The following is a 12,710-nucleotide window of genomic DNA, read 5'->3' on the forward strand; positions in this document are numbered from 1 at the left end:
TGTTGGTCACCGGTGTCACTTGTGGCAAATGATGCAACAACCAGTGCTTTTTTTTTTATTTGAATGCCTGCTGCATAAAAACAAAAGCAGCTGTCACACTTTTTTTTGCCAGCGGTATTTAAGAACGTTAATTTTTACTAGTGTAGGTCGTTAGCGCTATTTGTGACGAGCGGTGCAGCAACTTGACATTTTGCATAGCCTTCGTAAAAGTTGTGCATAGTTTCAAACATAGTGTTTCTCACAATTATGTAGCAGGTTTTGAATAACTTTTTACTAAGGGGCTTTATGAACCACAATTAAAGAAACGCTTTAAATTTGATGATGATGATGAGTAGTTGGATAGATAACTAGATTAATATGACTGTACCCTTCAATAATGGCGGCGCACCTTTCTTTCCTTTGTGGGGCGGCGGTACAGTGGCTAGAATAGAGCCACTGTACTATTCTAACCACTGTAGCAACGGCTAACGTCATCTAGCCGTAATGATAATGTTGGTCGCGAGCGCCACTGCACGGCGTTTGCTCAAAGTTGAAGGCAGGGCGACTGCGCGAGCAAGTTCACGAGTCATTCGTCAGGCATAATTAATAAAGGGGGCGTTGGTGAAAGACATTTTGCAGACAATCCAATCCACGCAAGCGCGCAAAACATGTCAGATGCGATGCCGGCGTTTGTTCCGCAGCATCGGACTCTCTGAACTTTCACGCTCTCAAATGTGCATATTTTGACCGCGCAAGCTGTCTGGGTGCTCAAGCTAGGGCACTTAGGCGAGATTTTTTTTTAAATATGACGTCTATTATAAAATTGCACGCCATCTCAGGCGTTCAGGATGAATCGCCGCAATGCTACCTTTTGCAAGTGGACGAATTCAAGTTCTTGCTGGACTGCGGCTGGGACGAGTTCTTCAGCTTGCAAGCTGTCAAAGAAATGAAGAAGTGAGTATGCGTGTGCAACCCTGCACACTGTGGCTAGCAGCACTTGTCCCGCGGGTTTATTTTCTGTCTTCGCTTGTCGCCATACAATGCTCTGTGAATCCACAGCAAATGAGCCCAATTTTTCGTTAAGTGCATCCTGTGTAAAGACTAGTGAGTGTCCTTACGACCACTGCTTGTTTGCTTTCGTAGCCAACTTAAGCTCGAGGTCGCCGGTTCTCACGCCGGCCGTGTTTCAATGGGTGCAAACTGTTAAAACATCCGCCTATTTAGATGTAGGTGACTGGAGAAAAACCCCTAAGTGGGATAAATCAGTGTGGAATCTCCCACCACGGCGTTCCTCGTAACTGTATTATGGTTTTAGCACACAAAGCTCCGTAAGCCAGCTTTCATTTCAGCGTCTAGGTAAAGGCAATGATGCAAATACTAAGCATTTCGAGGCATGGTATTGGTTTAACATATGTAGTATGCTCCTGAAGGGCCACTGTAGTGTACGACTCGACAGGCGCAGCGTTGCATTATTTATTGTGTAAAGGTCACATCATAAAGTCTCGAATACATCACTGTTTCATAATTCATATGGGTAGGCACTTTAATTTAATACTGTTTCTCCGCGCGTCTCTTCCTTGTTTTGCTTTGCATAATACTGACTTTCACGTCAAGAAATGCGCATTTTAAAAATACTCAAAGGAACTTAAATAAGTAGAGCTTTAACAATGTGAACTGTGATACAAGCACAGTGAAACTTCACTTGAACTAACTTCAAGGGACATCAGGAAAAAATTTGTTAAAGTGAAAGATCCCCAAAGTGAAATAGCTATGTTGCAACTGGTTAGTAGGAGGTAACAAAACATCAGTTGTTTAAATGAAATTTGAACCTTTTCAATTGCAGTGCCAGTTACCTGAATCTGAATTTCGGCTTTTTTGGCATTATTCAAGAACATAGTAATTTTCTTCAGCACTTGTGCGCTTAGCACTTGTGCACTTCAATTCTTGCTGCTTCCTCTACAAGGGTTCCTTCTCTCTTATCCTTAGCTAGGATGCTCGCTATGATCTCTTTTGCAGACACAGTGGCCCTTGTCTCAATGCTAGTCATATGTGATGTAGTCCTCAATATCCAAAGTGCTTTCCGTACCCAGTCTTTCAGACAATTTCTGATCAACATGATGTGAGAGGCATTGGATGGTGTCCCAAAACATGTTTGTAGAACTGAAATGCATTAGCATTGGGTTTAACGACACTTCTGTGAGGGGTGCAAAGAAGTTCGTTTAACCGGCATTTGTTCAGGTGGTATTTTGCTGTACTACACTCAAAGTTTCAGTATCAAGTGGCAGCATTAATAAACATAACCAATCACATGGCAACATTTAGACACTGAAAGATAGTGAGTGCCCCCTATCGTATACCTTGCAAACACCTGTAAGTCGGCTTTTCTGCTAGAATGTTTTCCCATGAAACCTTTTGTTCCCAGACTGCGTTTCTTGCTCGAAGTAGGCTAACTTCTCCACATTCCAGTGAAAGAGCCAGCGCAGCACAAATGCCTTTCAAAACACACTGCAAGAGTGCCACACCTCATTGTAAATTTCTGGTATACGGAGATAAGATAAGAAGGGAAAGAGGGGGCGAGTGATGAACAGATAAGAAGAGGAGGCCTGCACGGAAGGTACAGCACAGTCACAGCGGAAGCTAGAAGAGGCGCCTTTCAGAGCCCTTTCAAAACACTCATTGGGTAACTACTGCAAGCACACTTGCTTGGTACCCACTAGGGCGTTAATAATAAACTTTTGGGTAGTAGGCCGGCATTCGCTATGCTATTTATCATCATTCTTCTGAGAAGCGTGGTATCCGCTAAACACTTGCCAGGAATTTTGTGCCAATTGTCCATGCAGTGGCGGACGACGATGAGGAATTAGGGCTGAAGTGGGTATGCGCCACAGTTAATAGGGAAACAAGAACAAGCTTGTGTAATGGGTTGGAGCATTGGATGGCCCACTCGTTGTGCTATTCACATTGTGCGACGACGGGATGTTCTTTCACTGTTGTGAAACGCTTTAAAAGTCGTATTAATGTGATTGCTTTCCCGGCATCAAGCCTGCAAGTTTGATGACAAGTCACAAGCACCGGTGTAGCTCAGTGGTAGAATATCGAGCTGGCACACAGTGGACCCGAGTTCAAGCCCTACTGTACCATTGGTGCTAAGTCATGCCTGCCTAAAGCAAGGTTTTTTTCTAATTTCGCGCGATGTGGTTACGGACACCGGCGGCAACAGTGGACAACATGCAACTGCGCGTGACCCGAAAAGTGATCTCTTAACAGCTATCGCTGTAAAAAAAAAATTAGGAGGAAATACCACGCAATGAAAAATAAAGGGTGCTTCAGCTCCACTGCAGTGAAACTTAGGGAAGAGTGAATCAGGCAAGGCACCGGCGTTTCCTGCTGCAAAATCTTTTACTCACAACCAGTCCACTGGTGCACCATCACTTTGCAGATACGCTTGAAAAAGTGGTGTTTCAAATAAGCGACATTACTGTAGGGATGCACGTTTGTGTCTCTGGTTTTAGACGAGAAATTTCAGTGCATCAGTAAATTTCGCTGGGCTTTCTGATACCACGGCTAAGCCAAACATAATGTTTTAGGCAGTATCAAGCAACCTTTAACTCATAGTGTGTGCATTATTAACCAAGGGCTTTACCCAATTTCTGTGGTGCATACTCGTTTATGATGGATTGTAATGATTACAGAACACACCAATAAGTCAATACCATGTCAAAAACACAGCAAGCCCAGATTTAAAGTGCGTTGCCTTTGAAAATAGTTTGTCTGCTAGTCTGTAATTGAGATAGTCCGTGTGGAAGACATGCTTATGCATCCGAAGTATTCGTCTCATAAGCTGTCAATAGCTTCTAATGACTGCTTCAGGTACAGTTTTCTTTCTACAGCGATTTAAGAGAGTAATTCTTTACAAGATTTGGTGGTGAAAATAAATCGCTTATTGCATTTTTAGAAGCAATGTACACCCTGACACTCTGCATTGTGATGCCATATGCAAGTTGCATGCCTTGGAACATTATATGATATTTTTGTGTGTTTTCATATGTGCTATAAAATGGCATGTGTTTGAGCAGTGACAGTTCCTTTCCTTATGTTTCACTCGTGTGTGTTTCTTTTTTATATGTGTTAATTCACTCCTGCGATAGCCCATCAAGGGCTGACAGTATCGATAACTAACGAACAAGCGTTCATAATGGCCTCGCTTTTTATGAACATAGGCATGCAAGCCAGGTGGACGCAGTGCTGCTCTCTTTTCCCGACTGTGGACACCTGGGGGCACTGCCGTACCTGGTAGGCCAGTGTGAGCTCAAGTGCCCCATCTATGCCACCGTGCCCGTCTACAAGATGGGCCAGATGTTCATGTACGACCTGTTCCAGTCGCGCCACAACATGGAGGACTTCACTCTCTTCACCCTCGACGATGTCGATGCCGCCTTCGACAAGATCATTCAACTCAAGTACAGCCAAACAGTCAATCTCAAGGGTTAGCTCGCCTCATTTGCCTGCCCTCTTTGCTATGTCCCTTTTTTTCTTCATACTCTAATTGAGTCCCGTAGTACAGTTTGATTTACATTTGTTTAGAGGGGTCAAGTGCATGGTTGTGGACGTGCTGTCTATAGGTGCTACGCCGCATTAGCTACAAGCTTTCCTTCATGCTTTTATTATGCACTGAAACCTCAATATAATCAACACGGGTATAAAGAAATATCAGTTATAAAGAAACAAATGAAAAATAGTCTTGTAATAGATGCAATGTTAGGAATAACCTTTATAATGAATTTTTAGATATAACAAAAGTATTTTGTAAAATGCAACTCTGTTTATTATAAGGTTTGAGTGTAGAACAACGACGTACCATGCAGCATCACAATGTTTGCTATCATTACAACATTTTTATCTGTATATTTTTGCAAAAAATAGTGGTGAAGCGGCTAAAGTAGTCCGCTGGCCGCTCTTGCTAAATGTGGTTCAGACTGTACTAGAACAGCTTAGTGGTTGACGGGTGAAAGTCTTTTTTCTGGTATATGCTCCTTTACTGAGCAAGTCTTTTAACCATGTTTTTGCTATGACATTGCTTGTCTATGTGTCCGCATCTTGCACATTGAACTGATGGTCCACTTAATTGAGGGTGCATTCAAAATCATCCTTTACTTCCTTATTTCTTTGGCACATAAGCCAAACAAATAAAGCATTCAGCTACTGCATAAGAATTTTGGTGCTGTGAACATTGCTTGCACCTTATGATTACTGAGAAAACAGATGTCAGAAACACAGCTGACATTATTCACTGTCCATTAGGAACATTACTGTCTTGCTTTAGATCTTCAGTTCAATGAATAATTTTTGTAGAAGGCAGCTTCATTTTTTTTTTTTTTTTGCAAAAGTTTCAATATCACCTATTAATTTGTTCCTTCAATACTTCTCAGCTACATATAGTTACATTAAAGTTGCTACAGAATTTCATGAGCTCTGAAAAAATCTCAGGTGTTCACATGCAGTTACATTCATAATTAATACATTGGTTGATTAATCTATTCACTCTTCTGTTAATTGATAGTGTGTAATATCTCAAAGAAATGCAAGTTTTATCACAGGGAAGAAGGTAGGCTGTTTGTTACCTTGGTGATTGTCAGTTGCATGGAATTGCCATAGGGCAGTCCTTACTGATTCTGTTAAAATACATAGTGAAGCCACTAATGCCCACAGACCACACTTCGATATAAATCATAATTACAGGCACTGTTACTGTCCTGAAGCAGTTGATAGTATGAGAGACATTGCAATAGACATATAATGGGCATAATCTATACATGCTTAACATACAGTACTTGAGCATGGATGAAGACAAAATGGGTGCGGCCGGGAGATGTTGCACTGGAACAAGATAACCACCAGTCGTTAAAAGTAACAAACTAGGCAAGTGCATGAAAGAAAGAGAGAAGGTTAATTGTGCAGATGAAATTGAGAACTTGCGGGTGCAGAATGGGAGCTGCAAGCACAGGCTCTATTTGATTGGCAAAACATGGGAGCAGCCTTTGCCCTGCAGTGGTCGAAGCCAGGCTGTTGATGGTGACAACGTTCATGTGTTGAATCTCAATCATAATGCACCCATCTCCAATGGGAAGTTGGGCTCATCAACTCGCAACCGATTGTAAAATACATGCAAACATTGATATAATGAACACTGATATGTCGAAATATCTGTCATAACGAAGTATATGAAAAATAATCTTGCAATAGACTTAGTGTTAGGAATAAACCTTTATAACAAATTTTAAGATATAACAAACTTATTTTCATGTCAGATGCAACTTTGTTATAATGAGGCTTGAGTGCATACTAGTGCTGCTAAAGAACCATGGCACCTACATCTCACTTTGAGAGGCAACGGTCTGTTTCATGTGTCACAACAGGCAAGGGCCAGGGCCTCTCCATCACTCCACTTCCGGCTGGTCACATGATCGGGGGCACGGTATGGCGCATAGTCAAGGACGGCGAGGAGGACATTGTGTACGCCGTGGACTTCAACCACAAAAAGGAGCGCCACCTCAATGGCTGTGCCCTGGAGACCATCAGCCGCCCCTCTCTGCTCATCACAGACTGCTACAATGCAAACTACGTGCAGGCACGCCGTCGGACGCGCGATGAGCAGCTCATGAGTAAGCGTCTGTCTTTATTTAACCTTTATGCTGTAGACTCCCAGTAAGTCGAACTCAAAGGTACCCTTGAACATGTCTGATTGCAACATGCCCACTATACTCAGCGACAACTTTTCTTGACAGTACTGTGGAAGCTACCGAACAGAGGCACATGCCTGCTATTGTAGTACAGTAAAAAAAAATGTAGTACAGTAAAACCTTATTAATACGAACTCGGTTATTTCAAATTTCTGCTTAATTTGAAGGATCTCTGCCGTCCCGTGCATTGCAATATAAGTTTGAGTGATAATTTGAAGCGCCGGTCAGCACCAGTCCGGTTAATTGAAAAACTGTGTACCATGTGCCAATTACCTATCCTTACTTCACCCCAAATCCGTGGAAACGACGGCTCTTAGGAGGCACAAGGCAATGCAGTGTAGCGATACTAATGAGTGACAGATGAAGCATCACAGCCACGCTTCTGTTAGTGCAAAAAAAAAAGACGTTCTTGTGATTGAGTTAAGTGTGCGTCTGCGGAGAAGAAGACGCACTTCTTGGCACCACAGCAGTGACACGTGGGCACCACGTCGCATGCTTCTCACAACGTCAGCTCGTTATAATTTACCCGTTCTTTCTGAGAATATAGCTAAATAAATAAAGGTCAGTCTGATGCTATTTGCAATGTATGCGAACTTACAATTGGGGATTGCTCCAGCAATTGGTGCACTAGCACTGCTGGTTGAGTTCCTGTCTGCAACGCCTACTTTGAAAACTCGGTTAGAAAATTTCAGTTATCGTGTTTCCCAGCCAAAACACATCTCAAATTTCATCACTCTGGTCATTATTAAATTTTTTATTTTACCAGTAAGATTGAGCAAATTGTCGCGTCAGAATACGATAACAATGACGCTGCGAGGAACAGGTGACATGCTTCCCATGTGTCATTAATATGTTGCAGTGAAGCCCTTTTTTTTCCCGCAGGCGCACGTTTTAGTTTATTATGAGACTATTTTTTTTAGAAGCGAAGCTTCTTACGTCATGGGTCATACATCTCCTGTTATCCTAGTCGTCGTAGTAGCCAGTTGCATTGCATTGCATGTCAATAAAAACGGTGTGACAGCATATCCACGGAGTGGAGGATGATGGGTGGGGCGAAGCGTTCACCAGTCCGTCCGTGCGTCCCTCTTTCTCACGTCTATAGTTTAATGATCGACTAGGGCGATTAAACTCCCTGCGGAGAGCTCCGCCCCACTCATCATCATTCACTTCATAAATATGCTTTTCTTGTTTTTGTTTTTGTCCCGCTGACAGCAGCGGTGCCCGCTGTTCACCCGTGTTTGCGGAAAAATTGGGCCCTGGTATTGTGGGAAAACGTAACATTTGGAGTTAACGCAGCAAACAACCACCTCTGATTACTTTCAATAATTCAAAGTTCCTAGCCCCCCAATATTTATAGGTTTTGTTAATTCCAAAACCCACCCAATTCAAAGATTTGTACAGTCCCAGTGACTTCGAATTAACGAGGGTGATTCCACGAGAGATCGATACGGGTCGAAAAGTTGATATTTTAGATTTGATTGCTTAGTTTATATTTTGTGCACATACCGCTCAGTAGCCTGAAAGTGAACTTTGTTTTTTCATTAAGTGCATAGTTTAGGAGGAAAAAGATATCGAACTTATTTTGTACAGAGGGACCAATCTCGTTCCTTGTCATTTTCGAAAGTTAACGACCATATAAGAACACAAATATTAGCTTGTTGAAAAAGATTTTTTTTTTCTAGTAAATGTACGTGTAATGAACAGTGAAGCAGCATTGTTTGAAGCTTGTATGCTGATGAAAGTATTTCTGAAAAATGTCTGAACAGGTGACATTTTTTAAAAGGTGCTTGATTTGAGATTTTTTTTTCTCCTAAGCTAAACTAGCTAGTGTTTCATAAATTAGTGACCTATTACAACATAATGTTTATAATATTGCCTGTCAATACCGTTGCTGTACCTCAAACATATATTTTATAAATGGCCTCAAACTTTCAAATTTGTCAACAGTAAAGCCTATTGAAAAATCAATATTAGAAAAACCCCATCCACGATTTTCTTTTTTAAATCTCATAAAATGTTCCTCACAGATGATAGAAGAAAAATATTCAAAAACATGTTGCATTATTTTATTTGCAGCGTAAATATTACGGGTGGAAGTACCAGCTTTTCGAGCATGCACTTAGGCAATAAATGCATGAGAAATTGGGCTGAAAAAAGTGGTATTGAGCTTCTAAGTCGTTTTAACAGGGCCATACTTAAAGAGGAGAAGCAGGTTAGCACACTGGGGAATAAATTTCTGTAAAGGCACATTTCTGGGGGCTTTGCTCAGCTTTAATGCCGGAGGAGCAAGACATAATGACACACTCTAAGGCAGTCCGTACATATTTGCAGACAACGCGATGTAATATAATGCTCTAACACCTGCATAGGACCACGCAAGGCAGTACATGAACACTTGGAATGACCCCCTCCTTTATCCCCTCTTAAGCTGAGGAATGCATTAAACAAAAGCCATGGTGTGCTCAAAACGCTGCAATTTTTTAGATGACTTACAGCAGTGCTTGACACTAACAAAACACAGCCATAATTTGTATCATTAGGTGAGGTTGACGAAATGCACCGAAAACATAGGCCTGCAACATGTGGCAAATATATGCACTAAAACAATCTTAAAGTAACGAATGCTTCATGTAATCAAGGTGAGCTACTGAGGTGCTGAAAACTTGGGTGTCTCGAGCGTCGGCTTGAAATGGCAAATTGAGGTATTTCAGAATGGGGTGCTCAAAACGGTCATTCCCGTTTACCAAATATGCTTTTCGTCTGTAAATATGGTCCTGTTCAAAAGACTTAGAAGCTCAATACCACCTTTTTTAGCCCGCGTTCTCGTGCGTTTATCGTCTATAAGTGCATGCTCGAGCAGCTAGAACTTCCACCCGTAATATTGTCGCTGCAAATAAAATAATGCAACATGTTTCTGAATATTCTTTTTCTACCATCTGTGAGGAACCTTTTATGAGATTTTTTAAAAAATCGAAGATGGGGTTTTTTTAAGTGTTGATTTTCAACAGGCTTTACTGTCGACGAGTTTGAAAGTCTGAGGCCATTTATAAAATTATATGTTTGAGGTATAGCCACGCTCTTGACAGGCAATATTGTAAACATTATGTTGTAATAGGTCACTAAGTTATGAAACACTAGCTTTTTTAGCTCAGGAGAAAAAAAATCTCACATCAAGGAACTTTTAAAAAATGTCACCTGTTCAGATATTTTTCCAAAACACTTTGCTGCAGCATACAAGCTTCAAACAATGCTGCTTCACTCTTCATTTGCGTACATTTACTAGAAGAAAAAAATCGTCTTCTTCAAGCTAATATTTGTGTTTTTATATCATCGTTAACTTTCGAAAATGACTAGGGACGAGATTGGTCCCTCTGTACAAAATAGGTTCAATATTTTTTTCTCCTAAACTATGCAGTTGATAAAAAACTAGGTGCACTTTCGGGCTGCTGGGTGGTATGTGCACAAAATATAATATAAACAGTAAAATCTAAAATATTAGAGTGATTCAACTAGAGATCGACCCGTGTCGATCTCTAGTTGAATCACCTACGAAATTTTACTGTACTTAAGCTTACTGATCATTTTTTCATTGATCTTGCTGATATAAAGGTTGCTTTATTTATTATGAGACTCAGACAGTTGCGGGAAGCCGCAGGCAAAATATAGTTATTGTTTACTTTGAAAAAATGCCTTCCTTTTTTTTCCATTTATTTAATAGCAGCACCTTTTCAGTTATCCAAAGTAAACATGGCATCAATAACATAGTGGGTGTGTGCGCTGCTGCAAACACGCCTTTCAGTTCATCGAGAAAAATGTTCTCATAATGTGGCACTAAAATGCGCCCTGAGTCATCAATAAATGTTTCTCGCATTCGTATTTGCATGAGTATAATTTTTCTAAACGAATTAAGATGCGAGCAAGTGACACCGAAATCAATGACAAGCTGCCGTACTACTTACGGAGCAACACGAATGTGTATTTTATGGCCCACTTTTTCTTATCTATATATGCATTATCAGACTCTCTACTTCCAGTTTTTGCTGAAAGCCACAAGTTGTTGGGTGACCGTGTCATGGCCCCTTTAATCATGTTGAGGTTCAGATGTATGGGGCAGTGTTGGCGCATTTGTTTGAATGTCAAAATGCCGTGGATATGGTACTGTGTGACACTTCTGAATGGTGCCTTCCAGCCAATATTCTCCAAACTCTGCGGAACAGCGGCAACGTTCTAGTGGCCGTAGACACTGCCGGCCGTGTCCTCGAACTGGCCCACATGCTGGTACGTTGAAACTGGTCTGCATTGATGTTACCCGTAGCACCATCTTGTGGTAGAGCAGGGCACCTCATGGCTTAGGAGCACTCGAATCAAGAAGTTTAATCAGACGTTTTTCTGGGGAGTCCATTTTGACAGCAGTAAAATGGATGAAATATGTCACTGAAACCTAATAAAAATGTGTTCTTCCATCCCCCTGTTCTATGTTTGCTGCTGCTAAACTTTGTTGCGTACATCATTTGTAATACTATGGAACCTAGCAAGGCTTCTTGCAGTATTCATACCACGAAATAGTTCTAGGATTTTATTACCTGTAATGTTTTTTTTTACTCAGTTGTAAGTGAAGGTGCTTTGTGTCTTAAAAATAAACTTTAATTTGTAAGGTTGTCAATAAGCTATTGTAGATTGCCTAGCATTATCATTGTTTCTGTGAATATTTCCAGTAGTGGACAGCCGGAGCCAGTTGCAGAGGCCTTGTTTGAAACGAAGAAATGCGCTCACGGGCTTAGGCACTTTGCCGATTGCAGCTTTTACAATGATGCATGTGGTTGTGTATGAAACTGAGTATAGTTTGCTGTATCTAATGCCAAATGCTCGTTGGTAAAATGCATGTGTATTTCACAAGAGATATGTGGCAGGCATCCAAAGTATGCACTCTCTACATTGTCCAGTCTGTTAGCTAGTTGTGTTCAGTTCTCAAATATGAGTTCAGATTTCTTGTTAAGGATGCGAACATATTGAATCGTTTTTTCATTTCCTTCCACAGGAGCAACTCTGGCGCAACCAGGATTCTGGCCTGATGGCCTATTCTTTGGCCCTCCTCAACAATGTCAGTTACAACGTGGTTGAGTTTGCCAAGTCGCAGGCGAGTGTGCACCTAATGGATGGAGAACAACGTCTAGAATAGTGATCCCTGTGTACCAATGGTACATCCCCCCCCCCCCCCCCGTGTAATTGCAGCGCCACGGCGTGAAGATACTGAGGGAAATTCTCTTTGGTGCATTGCAACTGTGCTTCAGAAGTAGTACACTTGATTCCATCTGATACTTCCTTTCTAGAAAACGAGTAGCCTGATGGAAAAGAAGTGACACATTCGCAGAAGTATCTTTAAAGTTGTTTTATTGATTTGTTATGCGTTGGAAAAATTAAAATGCCAACTTGCCATGCTTGTGCTTCCCCATAGAGGGTGACTCTCTTGGAACTGATCTATTTACTGGGCTTTAGTTTTGTTTAGAGTGTCTGATTTTTATCCAGTTGTGTGCAAAGGATGGAAATTTAATGGTCCATTCTGTTTTTTTGATGTGCAACACGGAAGAAACAGAACAGAGATGTAACAAAGGCTGTAAAACTGTGAAATGCTTTACAAGGAGGGAGTGGCTAGAGGTGTAGAATTCGCATCCGCCAGTGGCGGCTCAAGTTGGGAACACCTAGTTCGTCATGTTTCGTTCACACATAAACCAAGCCCCTATACTGCTGCATGCGCACAGTGCCGTGTAAACTTGGTGCATGCATTTTCCCATGCCCGACAATCTTCTTTTCTGGAATTTTCCAAATGTTGCAGTTTTCACAATTCTATACTTGTTCTCTTCTTTTTCTCAGTGTTGTGTATTAAAAGATGGAACAAGCCTTTGAATTTTTGTCCTTCCAGAATATTTTACCGCAAACTGCCTAAAAATCTGGACAGCCTGTTAGAAAAATACAGCCCAATCAAGTGGGTCA

At 41.3% G+C, this 12,710-nt stretch overlaps 1 protein-coding gene across 1 annotated transcript in view; it reads left to right on the top strand.

The window, feature by feature from the left end:
* The first annotated feature begins 643 nt into the window (after positions 1-643).
* Positions 644-12,710, top strand: part of Cpsf100 (cleavage and polyadenylation specificity factor subunit 2) — a 38,867-nt gene continuing 26,800 nt past the window's right edge. The window contains exons 1-5 of the mRNA XM_037416127.2: positions 644-933; positions 4,200-4,465; positions 6,396-6,641; positions 10,909-10,997; positions 11,758-11,856. Coding sequence (XP_037272024.1) covers positions 785-933; positions 4,200-4,465; positions 6,396-6,641; positions 10,909-10,997; positions 11,758-11,856 — 849 coding nt within the window. The 5' untranslated portion in view covers positions 644-784. The remainder of the gene's footprint in view (positions 934-4,199; positions 4,466-6,395; positions 6,642-10,908; positions 10,998-11,757; positions 11,857-12,710) is intronic.

This window comes from Rhipicephalus microplus, chromosome 8, assembly GCF_043290135.1.
Source record: "Rhipicephalus microplus isolate Deutch F79 chromosome 8, USDA_Rmic, whole genome shotgun sequence".
In the NCBI taxonomy this organism is placed as follows: domain Eukaryota; kingdom Metazoa; phylum Arthropoda; class Arachnida; order Ixodida; family Ixodidae; genus Rhipicephalus; species Rhipicephalus microplus.